Raw genomic sequence first — 21041 nt, forward strand, 5'->3', positions numbered from 1 at the left:
AAGCAGTCAATCTTCATTTGAGCCTGTTAGGTGAGCACCTTCCCAACCTTTTTGGTTTTGGTGGAGAAAAGTCATGAAGGCTGTGGGTCTTCAAAGAAGGATTTAACTACCCAAAGCAATAGGTGTGAGATGTTTCTCCTTTGCCTCCTTTCAAGAGGCCAGCCAGACTGGTCTGTTAGAGACAGTCACAAACAGATCCCAGACCTCCAGGGTCCCAAATCTAGAGTTTAGCTGCAAGGTCTCCTGTGTCCCCTCTCTGCTGTTCAGTTCTTACCTAACATTACTCCTGATCACACTCTTTCATCTTCCTTATCCATCAGGGTGGATCACTTCATGATAGCCCTTGGCCATTTAAATTCAAGCCTGTCATTTATTCAGGGGAGAAAAGCATTGCCTCCTTTATACCCAACCAGCTCAGAGGAAGCCCTCACCCCCTCACCACTTCTTCACAAGAGCCTCCTTGGCACAGGCTTTTACAGCCTGATCCAGAACCACAATAATGATCAAGCCTTTGACCCATTTCCAGAACATCAACAGGCATTTAATCCAATTTGTTTACCTTGCTGCACAGCTGAAAATGGCAAAAGAAGCCAAATCTTGCTCAGGCCAAGTTTCTCTTGGCACTGACAGACTCGGGATGTAAGTTCATCTGAGACTATCTCCTCCTGCAAAGGTGACTTTTTGGTGGGGAGATGCCTCAGTGTGCAGCAGGCAGTGTCCCCTGGGTACTGCTTGGCATGGAAGCTGGCATGACAGCTTGGATCTCCTCATCCTCCAGGGAAGGTCTGCATGTCATTATACTCCATAAAAAAGGGAAGAAGAGAAGGAAACACTGAGAGGCCATTTTTCCCTGAGATTACCAAACCACATCGTTGCTACCCTGCAGACATCTGAACCTGTCCCAACATCCATCAGATCAATGGAAAAATGGCCATGGGCTTCAAGAATCTTAGGGCTGTGCACTGGTTTTACTCCTGTTAAGAACTGACTTTAAAGAATAATTTCTCTGTTGCTCTTCTTCCCTGTGAAGACACAAATAGGAATCTCTTCCCTCTGCAGGACTGTGGTGCTGGTGTTTTCCTTGGGCCACTCCTTATCACCAAGGAGGTGGGTTTGGGCACAGTTGGACAATATATCAGCTTTCTTATTCAGTGTTTTTCTGCAACAATGCCAATACACCTCACCTTTTGCTTCCCTAACCTAAATACAGTTTGAATTTTCCAGGTACTCTGAGAGGTTTACACAAGGGGCATCACACAAAGAGGGAACACTGGAGTGCCTCAAATACTGTGCATATTCTTACCACCAGAATACATTTTGGCTTACTGGGAAATGCCAGGGAGCTGAATTAGTGTGTCACAGTCCAGACAGAAAACAACAATGAATCAAGGTTTACTCTGGCAAATCCCAGTGTGGAAATATGGACAAAAACTGGACAGAGATTTGCAGAGGGAGCAGCCTGGCCTGGAACACAGAGTGCTCTCTGCTACCAGAACCACTCCCGAGCAGAGGAGGTGCTGAGGCTGCAGAGCTGCCACGGTGGGTATGTCAAGCTGTGCAGCACTGGGCACCCAAGGCTAGAATCTGTCCAAAAATAACCCACTGCAAAGGAGGAAAGGAATCCTGCACTGAGTTGCCCCATTATTTCTATAACTTCATTTCCCAGAAAAAGGCAGAACTGAAAGCCACTTACATGGCTGATTAGGGACAGTTCATTTGGGTGTCTACCTGTATCATGAGATATTCATGTGCTTGATGTTCTCTCTCCTTTGCTATGGTTGGGAAAATTCCCCCCCAAACATTTTTGGGCAGCATTTGGGCTGTCAAAATTATCTGAGCTAAACCCTATTTATCCTAATACCACAAATGCATAAACAAACACAATTCATTTAGCCAGAACAGGGTCATCTTTAGCCCTAAGCAAAGATGATGAAAGCATTTTACAAGTCACTGAAGGGGAAGGCATGAACCTTTAACTTTGTCAGTTCACTCAGGTTGCTAGACATGATTATCTCATGAGATAATTTTTCAAATTTACATTCGCTTTCATTTAAAAAAAAATGGTTTTCACATCCTAACAACCAGTCAATTTGCAAACAGACATTCTGGCCACAAATAAACTCGATTTTAGCAAAGCTGTTTCCTGCAAATGCTCCAAGAAGGAGATTTAACCCATACTACATCAAGCAATTTTCACAGGCAATTAGGCAATTTTAATACTATAGGAAATCAAATTGGTTACCTAATTGAATGTAGTTGGTTTCTGGCATTTTTCCTAACAGCAATGGCTTTTTACCTTATCTACCCTTGGATCTTTAACGGTGTATTAGACTCATTTATGGTTTCAGGCTGTACTTAGTAAAATTTAGTTTAAAACTCTCAAGTACTTTTAGGAGTAACCAACTTCAGTTCATTGAACAGCTATGGCTTAATTTACAACAGGAGAGCTCAGCTCTTCACATCTGCTGACAGTCCTCCTCCCTGGAGCCACCCCAAGCACCTCTCCTGTCAGTAAGTTATTCTTAATAAAATGGATAGAACCATCAGATCATCTCCAGTGATGGCCTACTGTGAAGTTTGAGATCTACAGCACGAGCCTAAATGGGTTCATCAGGACTTTGGGGGTTTCTGCAGCGCTTTACTGAAATTCCCAGTGCAGCTGCCCTGTCCATAATACAAATACTGCTGTCTGGCAAATAAACTCCCTTTTATATAACTGCAACACATCCACCTCTTACTCCATGCTGGATCTTCAGGGTAAAGCTGGTACAATACTTTTCTCAGCTATGGGACTGCAAATTACGTTTTCATTTTAGTTGAAAAAGATGGTCAGAGCTTGGCAGTGGTTTTGTGAGAAATATGTTTGTTTAGAGCATCTGAAGGAAACCATAAAAGCATATTTAAAAAAAAAATCTCCAAGGAAACAGAAGGGCAGAAATACTCTGGAAAACTTTATTTTGAAAAAAAACCATCAAATTTCATATTTACTATTTTCTTTTACAGTCCAAATAACCTGTGACAGTCTGAGCTGCCAGAACAGCCAACATCCCTTCTGGAACAGTTCTTTAAAACTTTGGGCAAATCTGTATCCTCGGAATTTTCATCAAAATTGCTAGGAACTCACAGAGAAACATCTACTTTTTATCTGCTCACACAAAGCCTGCTTCTAGAAGCTTTCCAGCCAGCTGCAGTAATTAGCTGCCTAAGGATCTAGGGAGGCACAGAGATGGATTTTTGCAGGCACATAATGGTCTGTGTTACTATTTTGAAGATTCAAGGGTTGCTATTGCTGCAGGTGGGGAAGTGTATAAATTCACAGCTGTGCTTCTTCCACCCTGTTCATGAATATGAAGGAGCTCCTACAATTCTCCATTTTCAAATACCGTGACAGAGCAAAACTTAAATGCCATTAAAACTTCTACAAGATGAAGGAAAGACTCTCTCGCTCCAGGAGAAAAACAGTCTGTATGGTTTCATGTGAAAAACCAGAGATTGTGCTAAAGCACAATTCATTATTGCAGAAGTGCTCTGTGCTACCATGGCTCAGTCTCTCCTGTTACAAAACCCATGACCCCCCAATTGCTACACAGTCAGTGCTGTTTTCATGGTTAAAATAAACTATAGAGTCACAATACATCTACCTTTAAATTTTAATTCTGTTTTAGTTTGTGCTTGTTCCATACCCTCTCATCTCTGTGAGCTGCAACACCAAGGGCAGCAGGGGGAGCTCCCCCTTTATTTGTCAAGGTCTGGGTGTTTTTAAGCTGAAAAAGCAAAGAGACAATTGGAAAGACAACAGAAATCATAGCAAGAGCCTGGTCCTGCAAACGTTTGAGTGTAGAACCCAACAGCCCACACAGCACTTTAGAATTAACAGCTCCACTCAAGCCTTTAAGTATTACAAGTGGCAGAAAATATTTACTGGATCAGTACAATAAATTCAGCACAGCAAAACCAGCCATTGGCTCTGCTGAGCAAACAGGAATGGATCCCATGCTGACCCTGCTGGAATTAATGGGAATTCAGCCTTTGAGTGATGTTCTGGCTGCTCTGGTGCCTATGAGCAGACCCACTCCTTAGGCTGTCCTGGATTTGACACACACTGGTAAGAGGTTACAGGTGTTATTTCATGGCAATTGCTCTCCAGACAGACACAGTTATTAGAAATAAAGCCCTGCAGTGAGCAGATAAAGAGGGCAGCTTCAGCAGGAGTAAAACCTTCATATTCTGGCATTCCAATGAAATTGCTGCAAAGCTTTAAATTTGATGGCAAGTCTGTCCCTGGCTCTGGCAGAGCCTAATTGCTCGGGGAAAGCAGCCTAGACAGCAGGGGCTCAGCACAGATGCTGAGGCAAAGTCCTTTAATCCACAAAAGACCAGCAAAAAGAAGCAAAGCTTTCCATAAATAGCAAGCACCATGCCTGTCCAGTATTCCACCCCCAGAGACACAGTGGGAATGAGCTCCTCCAACACACTTCTCCTCTCCAGCATATTTACCTCCACTTGAAAAAGTCCTCTCCATCACTTCCAAGGGTCCCTACCATGAGTGAGACTCCTCAGCCCATCCTTCCCCACAGTTCCTGCTACTCAGCAGCTGAAGAAAATTAACTCCTTTTTACACCTGATGGTCCCATCAGCTGCTGTGAAGGTGCCCTACTCCTATGTCATGAGGTTTACCCAGCCCTGAAGTACTAAGGAGGGGGCAAGGCTTGATGTCCACTTGCAGAGGAACACAACACTTTTTGTTTGCACCATGCAAGAGTGAACAGTGTCCTGGTTTGTGGAGGAGAGAGGCCAAGCTGCAGATTTTAGATCCAGGCATGGGAGTTTCTCCTTTGCAGCAGGAGCTGCTACCAACCAGTTACAGAGCAGGCATTAAACACTCTGATGTTTGGGATTTTTTCAGGTTCCAACATTTAGCTTTTTGCTCAGATCCATCCCTGGATATGAAATGCTCAAACCAACATCATCAGAGGTCAACTCTGATCTGAATCTGTTGTTCTAGATGCCTAAACCCTCACAATTTAAATAAATTCAAGGCACCGAACTACCACAAAAACCTTGACACTGTATCACCTCTGGCCAGCAAACAATTTCTTCAGCACACTATAAAGGAAAGCATCTATGAGACAAATTAATTTGAAGTCTCATAAATAAGAAATACAGCAAGGCATTAGGATAGCAGAACTTGAATTTCAATATTTGGCTTCCAGTGCTAAGAATAGCACAGCTTCATACTCCATTACTGAAAAACCCACTGGATTTACAGTAGCATCTCATTTTGGTCTATTAATCTGATTGCCCCAAGCCATTGTAATAGGCTGAGATGTCAAAGAATCATATTTATAATCTGTTGCTGCCAAGACAAATTGCTTTTGTTTGATAACAAGCCTGATGCTACCCCTGAGATGTGGCTGCACTGCAAAATGAGAGGTAACAACACAGTGGAAGCTTTCCATTCTGAAAGGCTGACGTACCCTTCCTGAACTTTAACATGAGCAATTTCATTTTTAAGGAAAATATGGCTGGTAGCCAAAGACCAATAAAATTTCCATGCTGTGAGGTGAGCAATAGAACCAGCTGTTCCAAAGAGATGCTGTGAAAACACGGAGCACAGTGTCTTATCAGCAAGAGATAGAGCTGCTGCTGTGATGATACTCACTTATCACTGACACTGGGTGAGTGTTGAGACGTTAATGATGTGCAAAGGGAGCTCTGGGTGGTGCTGCAGGATTGGGTGGTTTCTCTGCATCTGTTCACACCCCCCCCCCCGTCCAATAACCATCACACAAATTATCTGGACCCTACTGATGATTTGCTCAGTGTAAGAGCTTTAGGCTATTCATAAACTTGGAGTACAAGGTATTCCAGACAGTTTGGTTCAGTCACATCTTTGCAGGACTAGACCTTAGGATATGAATACAGGGATCGGTTCCCACAAGATGAGCAAGGATGAAAACTCCCAGGGCACCATGGTACCTGTTAATATGACACACTGTCCCTCCCAGTAAAGGAAACACAGCTGCCCACTCCATCACTGAGGGAACTGCCCACCATGGACAAGGGTACAGTTATTACAGAAGAGATGTTCTGGGTCACTTCTAATCCTTCCTGATCATATTTTGTGCATTTGTGCATGTCTTTAGACTGTGAATTACAGACGACTACCAGATGATTTACAGAGCCTGTGTCTTCCTTAACCTAGAACTCAGTTGGCCACAGTATTTCCTGCTCAAGGAAAACCTCCAGCACAGATTTTAGTGTCTATGCACTAAGGTATTAACTTTCCTTCTGGGCTTTCTCTTGCCTTCTCTTCAAACACATCAGTGTCACCTTGGATGGTGTCTCCAAGAACATGGACGAGAGCAGCTTCCCACTGTAATTTTACCTAATTACACACTGTCTTTGGCTGCCATAAACTTTAATTAAAATTGCTGTGGTGTTATGGTCTTGCATCGTTATGGCTTCATAATAATCTCATCATAGCAGACTCTCCAGAGGCTTCTCCCAGAGTCACACCACGATCACTGTGACATTCACCCTGTCCCTGAAGTGCAGCCTCTGGGCTGTGACAGCACTCCAGCACTTTACAAAGGACATCCCATGAGCCTGGAAGAGGACAGGGTGGATTATTTCGCTATGGGAAGTCAGAAAACTAATCAGCAGCCAAAGTGCCTCTTCACTGGTTTCTTTGCTGCCCTTTGGCCAAGCTATAAAGCACAGCAATGTCTGTGTCTTCTGTCCAGGACTGTGTTTCCTTGCAAAGGTGGTGATTTGGTCCACCTGGTCTCTATCCTCAGGGCTTGCATGGCCAACCTGTAATTAACCCTTTTCATTCCACAATATATGATCACAAGTACTCTGAAAACATTAATTAACTATAGACACCTCAAGAAGAGTATAATAGTCTTACATTTCCTGGAAGAGAAACTAAAGCCTGAGGGGTCTCTAACTTCCTGAGGTAAATCAACAGCAGAACCTGGAAGTATCAGACCTGGGCACTGCCTGCCAACCACAAAGCTACTCTTTCTTCTGCTGTATTTGTCTTTAAACCACATCACATTTATTTTGACAAAAATTAACAGTAAACCAATGCACAAGCACCAGTGGATGCAGGAACTCCAGCACTGCTCACCATTAATACACGAGACGCACAAAAAGGAAAAATATCCTGGCTCTGTTCCCAGAGCTGCTCTACTGTCACTACAAATAACCACAGTCAAAAGAGAGGGTGTCTTTGATCATTACATTTTCTGCAACCACAGAAACATTAGTGGAACTGAAGGGGATTATTTTTAAGAAATATGCACATACCTTTGATAGCAAAAACTCCGTGACAGAAGTCCTTAAAATTGATTCTTCCCAAATCATTTGGGTCCAAGTACTTTGCCAGTTTTTCCACCTAGAAGAAAAGATCAGAAAATATGTGTTGAGCTTGGTATATCATCTGTTGCTCAGACAGAATCTGTATCTTCTACAGAAGACCACAACTGGGAGAATATCAGTAGTTTTCACTTGAATAAGCCAACAAATCGTTCAGCAAGGAGAAATAATGTCTTTGTTTGGGTAAGGTGTGCTCTGACCAAACCTTCTTCAGCTGGGACTCAATACTCTCCTATGTGGATCTCAAGAGCTTAATAAGTGGTGAATCTGTGACCTACCCTCTCATCTCAAAGCAGGGTGCCAACAGAATCTCCTTCCCTGCAAGCTCTTGCTGTGCATGGAGCTCCTAAGAACTTAAAACCTCAGTGACTCCCATCCCTCTTATCAGAAGTTCTTGGGGAGGGAGAAAGGACAGACAAAAACGTGCACAACCCATAGCAGTCTCATTCCCTGAAAAATCCAGATTACAGGAGAGAAAACTCATTGGGCATTTGGGATAAAACAAAACTTCCTTGACGCAGCAGAGAATACAATTTTTGTATAGGAAAATTAGCAGTCCAAAAATATATTCATGTGATGAGACAGAGAAGGGCTGTGTTCAGTACACTATGCAAATAAGCAATGTACTTATTGCTTACAATCTCAGCTTCACAGTTTATCCTTTCTGATCACTACTCACCATAAAATGAGATTATACTGAACTTAAACGCAGCCACAAAAGTGGCATTTGCCCCAGCAAAGGTCTGTCTGGAAGATTTTTCAAGAGGGTTTTGGGATAGAGGGAGAAAAGCAGCCTAGACTGGAGAGGCTGCTGTGTGCTGTGCTGTCTGGAAAAAAAGGAATGGGCAAACAAGTAGCTGAAAAAGAAGAAGTGAGAGGCAAAACAGTGCAGGGAGGTGGGGCAGTGCTGACCCCCCAGCTGGCTTTCTCTCTGTGATAACCCAGTCCCCTCGTGTGCCTGTGGCTTTGCCTGTAGTACCCAGCAGGGACCCTCTGGCTGCTCTAAGAGCTCACAACCAGCTGCAGCACAACCCTGACCTTGGTCTGGGCCCTGCAGACCCCCAGGAGAAGGAACAGGACGAGTGCAGGAGGCAGGGAGAGTAGGCACGCAGGACCCTGTACAATCCTGGTGCAGCACAATCCATGTGAGCTCAGATATGTCAGCCTGAGCAGCAACAAAAGCCCAGCTGGAAAGATGCAGCAAACGAATCCAGATGACCCAGTTTCTCAGTTTTCTGGTGTGGTTTTTTTTTTTTCCCCACATGCTCTAAAACCCAGCAGTTTCTCAAAGCCCTGCAGATAATGCACTAATGTGTGCGCATGACACTTCTTCCCTCAGATTCTCTCAGTGCTTATAAATTCCCTCTGTGCCAGTAAATGCCATGATAAGCCAAAGGGCTCATTTAGAACAAGCAAATCTGGATGAGAAAATGACAAAGTTTTTACTCATATGCAAAATTCTCTGTTGAATGAGAAAGGCACGATCTGATCCTTTACACTGAATCCTTTTGCCTCTCCTTTTCTTAGGGAAAATAAAAAAAATCAGCTCATGTAGGCAGGGCAAATAAGGAGCTACATGATGAGCTCAGAGCCTAGGACAAGTTAGAAATCTTCTTAAAACTTGCATACTGCAGAAGACTTCAAGAACTGCAGCCCTGCCAGCCAGGCAGCAGAGCCCAGATGTTCTTGTGTGACTCACGACCAAATTCCTATCCCTGGTATCACAAGAAATTACTGTAACCTCATTAATTTATAGCAGGAGAAGACATGTCTCTTTTCCCAAAACGCAGCCACTTCACCAGAAACTGCAATGTGTGGTTAATGCACCCCAGGCTGGCTGGAAATCCTGACTGAAACCAGTGGAGACACACTTGACACGGAAAAGCCGGGTCAGTGTTATCCCTGCTCACCTTCACCACCAACATCGATGCTATAGATCGATGAAGCAGTGGCAGAAATGTCCTCCTTCAGGCAATTTGGGAGTGCATTCAAAGCAGTAGGATCAAGCAGGCTGCTGAGGCTGGGAGCAGCATGATTTTGCAGCTGAAAATCTTCCTGATCGCTGCAGCAGCTTAAATACGTGGCAGATGTGTCACCTGGTGTAACTCAGGCTTTGATGAAGACCCTGGTGTGGCCACCAGCTGAGCATCTGTTCCCTCAGAGATCCAGCAACAGCATCTAATCAGACACCAGCCTTCTGGGTTACAGGGTCAGCCTCTAACTCTCTGACACACGGCAAGCTCCCCTCACTGTAATGTCAGTAAATACCATTTCAGATGCTTGCAGGGTTGCTTTAGAGATTTTTATTTCCTGTAGGTCTTTTGCTAAGAGGCAACAAATTGTGTCGTAGGTTTTAATGTACAGATTCCTGCAGCCAGCTGGGAAGCCTCTACACTATTTCATATTGTGCTATAACACAGCATGTCACTGGGTGTTCCCAGTGAATCTGGCACATTAAGTTTATTTCTCAAAGTTGATCCAATGATTTTAGTCTACCTTGTTGCTCAGACATATACAATTACACTTTTAAAACCAAATTAAATAAGATGTTATATGCCTGGGAGTGTGTCTTATGGAGGAACAGAGAATACGTTCACGTTTAGGTCTAAGCAATGTCTTAACAGTAAATGAAATTATCACCTGAGCAAAGTGCTTCAGTCTCCAGTTTCCCTTAAATCTAATTTGCAGTTTTTCAATTAGATTTTATAATGCAAATAACTGACATCAGTGCTGGAGATGAAGAAGAATTTACAGAACAGGCTGATGGAATTAATGCCAGCAGTGCTCAGATCTTCAGCCAGGCCTGATCACCACAGCTCCCAGCACAGGTCAGGGGCTATAAGATTTTGATCAACTGGGCCTACATTTAGGTGGATACTTGCAGAGAGTTTGTGCATTAATATACACACATGTATAAATCCCTGCATATTTGAGTTTTGAGCCTGCAGTGCACTTGATCATGCCTTTTTACCAGTAGCTTTCTGGGACAAGGCAAGAAGCTCCTCCTAGTTAATTCCAGACTGAAGGCGTTACTTAAAATTAATCTCAAGTTTCAATCTGTGGCCAAATAAACTGCTGATGTCATTGCAGGGGACACAGGACTGCAAAACCAACTGCTGCCAAAATCCAGAGCTGAAATGACTGTGTGATTCTTGTGATATCTCCAGGCAGCACAGGGAACATACCATGTGCTCCAGAGCTTAACATCATAAGCCATCGGGATGAGCTAGAGGTAGTGCTTTGGGCTGGGGACAGACACTGCACAGAGCAGTCCCCCACCATGTGGTTTGCACACCACAAACAAGGTCTGGATTGCAAACTAGTTCTGCATTGTAGGAAGCAGACAAGGACAGAAAAAATGAGCTGCAGGCTCAATAATCCAGCTGGTTCTTTTGGCAGCTGCGAAGGTCTCTCTAATGAACCCCTCAGTAGACATCCAATAGTCTCAGAGAGAAGACATAAATCATTTTTGCTTTGGGAAACAACTGGAGAAAACCAAACCTCTGTCTGTATTGTTTAACTTGCCTGGATGAATGGTGATTATCCTTTCAATGCAAACATGTTTCTCCATTGTAATAACAGCTCACTTCAGCCAAAGCATTTTCCTCATCTCTGCTGGGTTTCCCAGCTATCCTGACTGCCCCGGGAAGGGGTGTTTGCCCCATGCTGCCTTCTGACACATCAAAGGAAGCTGGGAACACTTTAAAGAGAAGAACAGAAGGGATGTTCGTAGCAGAGGGAGTGGAGGAAGGGGAGAGAGGAGGAGAAGTCAGTGACAGACCTCAGAAGAGATTTACTGGAACTGATCTTTTCCTGCAAGGGAGCTCAATACAGGTATTGAATGGCCAAGGAACCCTCCCAGGACTCCTGGCCAGCTCTCGTACTGATGCTGCCAAAGCAGCCAGGCACTTCTTCCAGCAAAGATTTTCTGACTGGAACTAAATCCTGCTTCCATTTCCAGGCAAGAAGAAACTCAGACCTCTACTGACCTCACTTAATTTGCTTCCAAAACCGACCAGCACAGAAGAGATTTTGTTAACACACAGAAATCTGTAAGATTTAGATGTAACTGAGTTCAGAGGGACCCCATGCTGACTCTATCCACTGAAATCCTGCAGCAGGATCCAAATCACAGCCAGAAGATGCCATTTGAAATAAACACCTCGTCTCAGCAGTCTGCCTTCATGCTGCAGGAGCCTGTGAGCACGTCTCACCCTGAAGTGCAAGCAGGGAGCACCTGGGAGCTGTGACAATGGCAAGACAAGCACTTGCAGGAAAGGTCAGGCTGTGCTGCGGCAGCGACATTTGGGCAGGATCTCCTGAGGCAGGAGCATTGGTGAGAAACCTCAAAAGACAGCAAAAGGAGATTAAACATGTAAATGCTGCAGGGTGGAATTAAGTGAGCTTCCCACATGATTTATACAGGGAGCAGGAATTGCACTTGCTCTGATTTTAACAGAAATCTGGGGAAGGGGTGTCATTTTACATCTTCATGGAACAAAAATGCAGAGGCAGGATCTGTTCCAGCTGAGCAGGGCCAGGCAGTGCAGCCACCACGTGTGCCAAGAGCCACCCCTGGCTCTTTAAACATCCCTGAGTGTCCTAAGCATCGATGTGGTCCCGGATGCTGGAGCTCTTCAGACACAAGAGCTATCTTTTGATGAGCTGGGATTTACAGAGGGAGGGGAAAAGAACAAGACTTCTTTGTGATATTCTGGCATTTCAGGGAAGCAGTGCAAGATGAGGGAAATTATTTTACGTTGCAGTGGAGAAACTAACACTCCCACAGCTGTGGTACCCACTGTCATAAGAGATGCTGAAAACCCAGACAGGTCGCAGAGAACTGACATACAATTCACATGCTGTGGAAACACCTTATGCAACCAAACAAAGAGAGTTTTTTCTGTTTAATTTGGCAAAAGGGAAACCAAGTGGTGATTTGTTACTAGGTATAAAGACTTCTGAAAGCAGGGAATTGCAGGTTCTAAAAGACTCTCTAGTCTAGCAGAGGAGAGCCATAAAGAACCATTATCTGCAAAATGAAACTGAACAAATTACAATTAAAAGCAAAGCACAGTTTTTATATCAGCGTGACTGTTTACCCATCAGAACTATAAAACAAGAGGGGTCTGGGACTATAAAAAGGAAATGGAGTTCCTCATCTGAGGCTTTCTGAGAAGACAGTGAGATACACCTGGAAGATTTACCAGCCCAGGGGAAGTGGGTTAAAAGCTGTGCTGTCACCATTTCAGGACATCACACTAAATAACCTGATGCTCTCCCTAACCTGACCCTCAAGCACACAAAGGACCATGTTCCCAGTCACATGTGTAAGGAGTGGAAGAGCAGCATTTAGGGATCAGGAGTCCAACAAACTGCCTGCCCTTGCCACTGGGATCTGGCAGACTGTGTACGTGAATAATTCACACCCCGGCAAATGGAGTCATGAATTTCCATCAGCTGCTGTCTGATCTCAAAGCATGCAGGGACATACATCATTGCTGGAAACAATGGCTTTGAATTTTGATTTGAAGCATCAGTCATTGCCCCTTTATCTGCAGCCTTCAAGCCTGAAAGTTGGCTTCTCTGTAAGCTTTCTGTAAACAGAAATGACTGCTTCGCTTTCTGCTTTAACTGTGCACACCCAATTCACCAGCCAGAGGGCAGATTTTGGGGCTGTATCCTAAATGACATCAGCAAATTTGCTGAATAATCTTGGCCTTGACTTTGAGCAAATTCCCAAATCTGTCAAATTCATCATTTACTAATGGCCGCAATAACAAAAATCTCATCAAATTCAAGGGGGCCCATTCACTGTCTCTCCTGGGTTTAGCATCAACACATGGAATTGCATCATCTTCCAAATATGAACTGTGTCCTTGGGGCCTTGGTCCAGCAGGAGAAAAATATCCACCAGTTACCCAGATGGAGAAAACATCCACAGTGTGGCGTTTTGAGGAGTGTGTGAAGTGTATCAGTGAATTACAAAGGCACAGAAGGAAAGAGGTGGTTCCAGAGGCTTTGCAGGTGGCTGAGGGCATTCAGAGGAAAAAGGAAAGCTTCTGCTGTTCATGTGTTATTAATGCTCTGTGTAAGCATCACCTGGGCTCAGGTGGGCAACAGATGGTGAGTGCAGCTGAACTGCTGGATCAGGAATGGTGTATTAGTAACCTGTGCTGTGCTGCAGTGAAACTTGCCCCACCGGGCAGACCCTTTTCATCATCATTTTATTATCTTCTGGAAAAAGACTGAGCCTCATGGTACTGCACAGAGAGAACACATGAGGGATGAATTTGTTTAAAACATTCTAATATGCTAAATGAGCTATTAGGAGAACATAATACTCCATGAACTTCAATGAATATTTGTGCAAAACAGAAATCCAGGCATTGCTAGGAAAATTGATGCTATGATTTCTGTTCCCTGTTGAGAAATCACTTGCAGTGTTTAATACACACGATGACACAAACCTAATTTGAGATAACCACAAATACAATTCTTGCCATATTACATATCTTACAGTTAGAATTTCTAACCACAGCTGAGATCCAAAAGTCATTACACCTGAGGAACCCCTTCTCTCACACCATATACCTCACTGGTTATACCCCTCTGCTTACAGAACAAAATGGTTTATGACCACAGAGAATCACCAATAAACTCTTATACAGAGTGCCTGTGAACAGCTCTGAATCTGACCTCACTCAAGAAAGGATCATTGCCTGGAATTATGTATTCAGAACTTCCTCAGAGCACACAGCTCACAGCCTCAGAAACTACTTTTCCCCATCCTATCTGCAAGCCAGAGACCACCAAAATCCTGGTGAGTTTTTCCTCTGCCATCTAAACCTTTGGATGCATCAATTGTTTATACAGGCAATACCATTAGAACAGCATTTCACATTTATTTTGTCCTTCCTGACTTAATATAGCAGCTGACAATGAGCAAGCACCACAATCACAAGACCAGGATCTCTCTACAGTCTCCCCCATCATCTATGATTATGTGAGAGCCTCTCATTTAGCTACTTGAACAGAGCTGATTTGAACAGGATTCCGTTTCCCTCCTTCCCTCTGATGCTGTGTTGCAAAACAAGACATTTGGCTGGGCCCACCAATCTTACAACAGTCTATGGGGAATCCCACACAGTCTGGAATACCATGGGAACAGAGAGCAAGGCTAAAAATATGCCAGGCCATCTGTTCACTCTACAGTGATTTTTTTTGTGTCGCTCTGGAAACAAAGGGTTAACACGTTGAACTGTTTTCCTAAAACCACTGATTCACCCACTTGCTAAAATAAGCAGGGCTGCATTAACACCTTCTCCTCCACAGCTCCCAGAACTGCAACCAAGGCTTCCTGGAAAACAAGGCTGTTAGGAAAAACTGTGACAAGCAAAATGAGGCACAGCCCATCATCGCCATTAGCATAAGTCAAATGAAACACAAAATAGCCAGATCTCAAGAGGCACATGAGGCAGGTGGTCATGTGGGTGCAGCCCGTTTGCCTTTAAACAAGGAGGAAAATGTTTGGATAACATCAGGCTTATCTACAAGTGCTGCAGCAAGGATTCCTTTCCAGTGACAATATTCTTCCTCTCTGCAGTTTGTGGTGTGTGTGATTGTTCTCATCAAAGCATAAAGGGACACAGAATGATGTTTTTCATGGCTTTCAGTTGTGAGACACCAGCCAGATGGGATCTACTCTTGGAATAATTATCATTTTTTGAAGTAAAACTGGGGAGAGAGGTGGGGCACACAGTGCCAGAAAACACTTCCTTGTCGCCTTCCCTGCTGACACATCTGCAGTCACATTTTAATTGAGGTGTTATCATATGCAAAGAACAAGCAAAATTCCAAAGACCAGCAGGAAGGAGATGAAGAGGGTGGGGAGAACAGAGCAACTGTGAACCATGAGTGGTAGGTAGGTCACAGCGTGCAGCTCAGACATCAGGGGATGTCCAGGGATATACCAGGGAAAACACAGTGCCCAGAGCCAAATGGAACCTGCAGGAAATGCACCAAACCAGAGCCTAAAGCCAGAGCCACTGCTACAAGCGTGGTCCTGAAAGCACAAGGCTTGTGCTGAAATCCAGGCAGTGCCTGCAGACTGCAAGGCTGACACAAAACCACAACAAGGCATTTTCTGCCAGCACTTCACTTGTTCATTTCTGATTCACTGGTCAAAACCACCTCTAAGTGCAGCAGCAGACTCACGAGATACCGTATCACCCAACTTTGCCAGCAAATCCAAACAGGTTGGATTTCCAGCCTCAAAGATACAAGGCAAGTGTTACACTTCAGACAGTCACTTCTCTTGACTATGTGCTTTATTGTTACATTCTCTCCTTAATGCATAAAACCAACCCAACAATATGCAGCCAGCACACAGCGCTGTGTCTCGCACACAACATCTACACCCAAAACCAATTTAGTGGCCTGAGAGCCAGCCAGAGACCTGCCCAGGGCAGCGTGATTTGGGCATCCTCAGCTCTCTCAGCCTGGTCTCCTGAAAGCAGTTTTGAACCCAGCTGTTAAAAGGGAATGTGGCTTTTGGCATTCTCACAGATACAGAGCGTGAAATGTAGGTCTTGAGATCCGATCTCAAATGCAAAAGCCTGAGCAGCAGTCCTGAAATTAAACTGAATGAAAGACATTTCACGGCAAATTAATGCCGTGACACAAATCCTGGGAGGAATGAGTATGGGATGAATCCAGCTCAGGGAGACACACATTAGTTAAGATGACAAACATCAGGCAGAAAGGTATGATTAAAAGAACAATCTTGCTTTTAGCTGAAGAGAAAGATCTTAACCTTTAGAAAAGTGTGGCTGGGAGATAACGTCCTTCCCCAAAGAACAGAGGAGGAAATGAGCAGTAAGTACCACTCACTGTGGTGGGATAATTACCAAGTCTGGAATGAGGCTGACAGGTTTGAACAGCAGCTGACTCCTCTGACGTCAAGCCAAGGGAAGCTCAGATAAGAAGGATGTGACAGCAGTGGATGAATTGGGACTGTTAATGCTGAGAGGGGGCAGCAAGGAAGCCCCGACCAAGAGCTACCAGGGGCTGAGGGAAGGAGGGAGTCCTTGCTGTTCCTGACCAGAGCACTCACACGGTGTTCATCTTTTGTAATTCCCCTGTGCCTTGCTTCAGCTGGCAGCTCCAGGCAATGCAGCAGCCCAGAAGCCCCCTCATACCTCCCGTTCCCTGTGTCATGAGCAATTCCCCCCCTGGAGAAATGTGTCATTCAAACCGCAGCGGAGATTTTCACTGTGTAAAACCACACGTAGAAATCCACATTGCTCTTTGATCTCCACTGGGAAAGACTTTAGAAGGAATGATAATTAGCTGGCATTTTTGTGTAGGAAGGGACAGATGAAATACAAAGCCTGCGTGCACAGAAAATGAATGCTCTTCACAGCCTCAGAAGCTGTACAAGAGAGCTCCCCGTTACAGGGCTGCCTGCACTGTGCCTGCATCCTTATTAGCCTGGTCAACATTAGTACTTCTTAATGGTTACAAGGCTGAATGGAAGACAGATCCAAAGCCCAATACAAAAAGAAACAAAATAAAGGTGCGCAGCTACAATGGGATTGTACTTTTGTGTTTAAAAAGTGTGCCCAATTCATCTGCTATCATTTAGTGTTGGTGTTGTAAGAATCTCAGTGAGGGACTGGAGCCACTATTCTCAGCTCACTGTACACACTATTGCAAAGGTAATTTTCTCTACTGACATGTGATTTTACCTTCTCTTTTTATCCAGAAACAGATGGACTGCAAGGTGTGCTGGGCCCAGGGACTAAGTAGGAAAGGCAGATTTTGGAAAAGAGATTTGGGTAATGATGTGAAAATCAGCTGAAAAATCACCTCTCACAGGCTCAGGTAAGCAGGTCACTGTTCCCAGTCCAGCTGTTAATCAAGATAATAGTCACCAGAGAGGCATTTCTGTCCAGCTGTATGTGGGAGTGTGACTGTTCATGCCTGTATGTGTGGCACAGAAGTCCACATGGCTGCTCCTGTTGTGTGAGTGTTTCCTCCTAAAGCCTTTTTAAGAAGTTACTGTTTTGATCTAGCTCATTTCTACTGCTGCCTTTTTCAGTGCCTTTTAGTAGGAATGTAGCTCGCCTTTTCTGTCAACTTGTGTATATTTATCATCTCTCTGTGGTTTATGCTGATTTATTTTTGATATCTGTTGATGCTTTGTGTATCACTATGTGAATTCACTTTTCCCCACATTAAAATCAAACCAAACAGCCTGACCAAAAACGTAGTCATTTTGATTTTTCCAGCTAATAGAAGTCCCCTGTAGTTATTATGACAACATGTCACCACAGGGCCACAGACAGTGAAAATGAATTGCTTGGAAAGCAAAACCAACCAACCCTTTCACTGTCAAAACAGAACAGGTCCTGTTCAAGGGAATCAGGAGAGGTTCTCCTAAAAGAAACCCCAGAAATAAGGTAAGAATTGGTCACTGGATCTCAAAATATTATCTCTGGTGTAGAACATCCCCTACTGCCAGTCAGTGTATGTGCAGTTCTGCTTTGGAGCACCTACACAAGAGGTGAGTGGACTAGTTTATCCTTTTCCCTGTACCTCACCCCAATTTCAGGCATAACACATACAGTGAAACATTATTTCTAAAGCAGCTGAGCCCCTTTAAAAATCAGAGAAGGCACTCACACCCCCATCTTGGCCTTTCAGTTCACAGGCTCTTCTTTGCTTCACAGTTACCACTTTAAACACTCTTGACAAATTTATTGATCCCCTGTGAAATCCCTAATGGCTAAAAACTGATTATTGTGTATTTGCCAGACCTTCCACAGTGCAGTTTCTCTCAAACACCCAGAGCTTCTGCTGCTGCTGCCTTCTCTCAACCTGCCAAAACCGTGCTTGCATCTATTTTCCTCCAACATAAAGATGCCTTGTAGGAGTTACGACCAAGAGGTGAGAGAATGCAGAAATCACAATAGATTTATACTGCAAGGCCCTCACCCAGCTGCATTTCACTGCAGTGCTGGGTGTGAGAAGCCAATTCACTAGTTCCTGGACGTGTACCAGGGCCAGGAAAGCAAAGGTTACTGCTCGTGCATTGCCAGTCTCTGATGTGCTTTATCTGCAGGTGCTCAGGAGATACCTGGTACAGCAACAAGGCTGCAATTCACCCTTCAGTGATAAGGCAAAGCAAAGACTATGTATGAAACATGAGGTGGGGTGCTGAGAGCCTGAAAGAACCAAAGGAACCTTCTGGAACACCTTTCACTGGACCAGTTCAATAAACAAATCCATACTGGGCATGGAGTGGAGCAGTTTTGTGGTTTGTAACCATCCTAAGTTAAACATAGACATTTTCACATGTTTGTCTGCACTGTGGGAGCATGGAGGGCTCCCCACAGAGAGGGCTGATGGGCTAAGTCTGCCTAACATGTTCATGGACTGGGTGCCTTTTTGTACATATTTTCTTAAAATCCCTCTCTGAAGAGTCTGACTGCAGGAGGTGATCAACCTCAGGGCTGCAGCTTCAGCAGTGTATGAGGGGAAATGCTGAAGGAAGAATGAGCTGGGGCCAAAACACAGCGTTGGTGCCCCAGTAAGAGCAGGAAGGCACTTCAACCCCACTGCAAACTTCACCTGCTGAAGAGCCAGGAGCTCCCATATCTCTTAATGGTGCTGGTTTGGATGGGATCCATGCACTTCCCATAAGATTAGGAGTAACAACCTCTTGTACAGCTCTTACAGAGATGGGCACCCCGCCAGTGCTGGCTCTTGGAGGCACCAGAGACAAACACAACGTGCTGGACAGATTGCACCGTGTCTCCCCTCAGCTGGACAGCTCTCTGCAGGTCTGTGGTGGGCTGGAGCTGCACGGCCTGCCAAACGTGGGAAAGGTGGAAGTGGTCTTGGAGACAGTTCGTGGTGCTCTGGGAGCAGTCTGGATGAAGGTGATCTAGAACAAAGTGATTGCCACTCAAGTACAAATGTCTAAACTGAGTCACAGAGAATCACTGCACCTGACAACAGCTCAGCCTTGCTGCTTTTTCTAGGTGTGAGCTCACGTTTCTCATAAATAAAGATGGATGCATTTATATTAAATGACCAAGTGCTGCCCAGGCAGGGAAACAGCAAGGAGGATACAGAGGTGGTGAGGCAGCCATAGAACCACCACATCATTAAATGCTCACAGGACAGGGTTAACAAGGGGAGGGAAGTAGACAGGAGGGGGAAACAACTCATACTGAACCTGACCTTGAACAAAGCCAGAAGGAAGAATGTGATGCAGGAACCACTTGTACTGTATTATACAATGAAAGTCATGCTAGGAGAACTTAATGGCCATAAAATCTATAAATCACCAAAACCACAGGGAGCTTTTTCACTCTAAAAAGTGCTTTTGCAATAAATTTCTAAACCTTGGCAAACACTTATCCCCTTATTTGAGAGATGCTGGAAGGCATCATTATGATGTGGGACTTAAATCAGACTTGTCTCATACCAGGACTTTGACCTTCTCCAGATGGATGCCACTTTCCAGTGGCCCACCATCCTCCAGGTATGATCCAGCAGTCAGGACTCCCTATGCCACAGGACATACCCCACCTCCACTGGTCCAGAACAAACCTCTTTATAGCCAGGTCTGTCAAAGCCTCATTAGGCAGGGCGAGTACAGGTATGAAGTGTTGAGAATTACAAATAGGAACCTGATTTGAACCTTCATACCTGCTGGTCTCAGCAGCTGTGTGTTTCTGCCCAGGGCACTCTTGGGTTTGGACTGTCTGTCATCCCAGAGTTCAGAAATGCTGGTCCACACTGTTGTTCTGAAGCTGCATGTGAAGGGTATCTTTCCACACATCTCAAGAAACAGGAATTCATCACCTCCACTGCTTTGCAGACTTAGATGGGATGAGAAGCCATAAAACAGGACACACTACTTCTTTCCCAGAGTTTACAAATGTTTTTTCTCTTCACTATAATAGGAATTATCTCTGGAAAGGGACCACAGGAAAGCCTTGCAAATGCCTCTAAACAGAGCAACCAAACCAGAGCCTGTCCAATACAACTCTGTGCAGATATCCCTGGTCTCCTGCTGAACCCTCCCTGCATACAGGGAGGTTCCACATCTCTTTGAACAGCATCAGCACAGCTCTTTCATGTAGTTTGCAGCCAGCAATGAGGTCAGGGGAAGTACCAAGGCTCCACAAAAAGGAATATTTTCTCAGTGAAAAAAAAAAAGGGCACCATCTATCCGGCCAACAGTCAGAGCAATGAGCTGGCAAAGGAGGCAGTTTCCCTGCTCCAGGGTGCTTTGGATCTTGATGATAAACTCTTGTGGCTAAATTGCTTCTGGCTCCCATCATGTGTCTCACTGCTCCCTGTTTATTTACACTGCTGCACTGGTGAGAATTACAGAAAGCTGCAATAACTGAATTAGTGCTGCACTTGCAGATAATGATGGCAAGGCCTTATAAAGGCTGCTGCCCTGGCACGTGCTTTGTCTGGGATAAAAATGAAGAAATAATAATAATTAAACAAAAGAAGAATCGAAGAGCATAGTGCCCACTGAATGGTGCACCTTGGAATGGCAGCACCAACACCAGCCAGAGCTCAGTCTCTGTGCCAAAGAAACAGCAGGCAACATTCATAAAAAGGGAAGAAAT

At 44.5% G+C, this 21041-nt stretch overlaps 1 protein-coding gene across 2 annotated transcripts in view; it reads right to left on the reverse strand.

Moving 5' to 3' along the window:
* RAB11FIP4 (RAB11 family interacting protein 4) overlaps window positions 1-21041 on the reverse strand; it is a 116652-nt gene that overhangs the window by 72085 nt on the left and 23526 nt on the right. For both annotated transcript variants that reach the window (XM_027749550.2, XM_027749551.2), the window contains exon 2: window positions 7315-7402. In XM_027749550.2, coding sequence (XP_027605351.1) covers window positions 7315-7402 — 88 coding nt within the window. The remainder of the gene's footprint in view (window positions 1-7314; window positions 7403-21041) is intronic.

The sequence above is a fragment of the Pipra filicauda genome, unplaced genomic scaffold, assembly GCF_003945595.2.
Source record: "Pipra filicauda isolate LSUMZ 115617 unplaced genomic scaffold, ASM394559v2 scaffold80_size11013439_pilon, whole genome shotgun sequence".
Lineage (NCBI taxonomy): Eukaryota > Metazoa > Chordata > Aves > Passeriformes > Pipridae > Pipra > Pipra filicauda.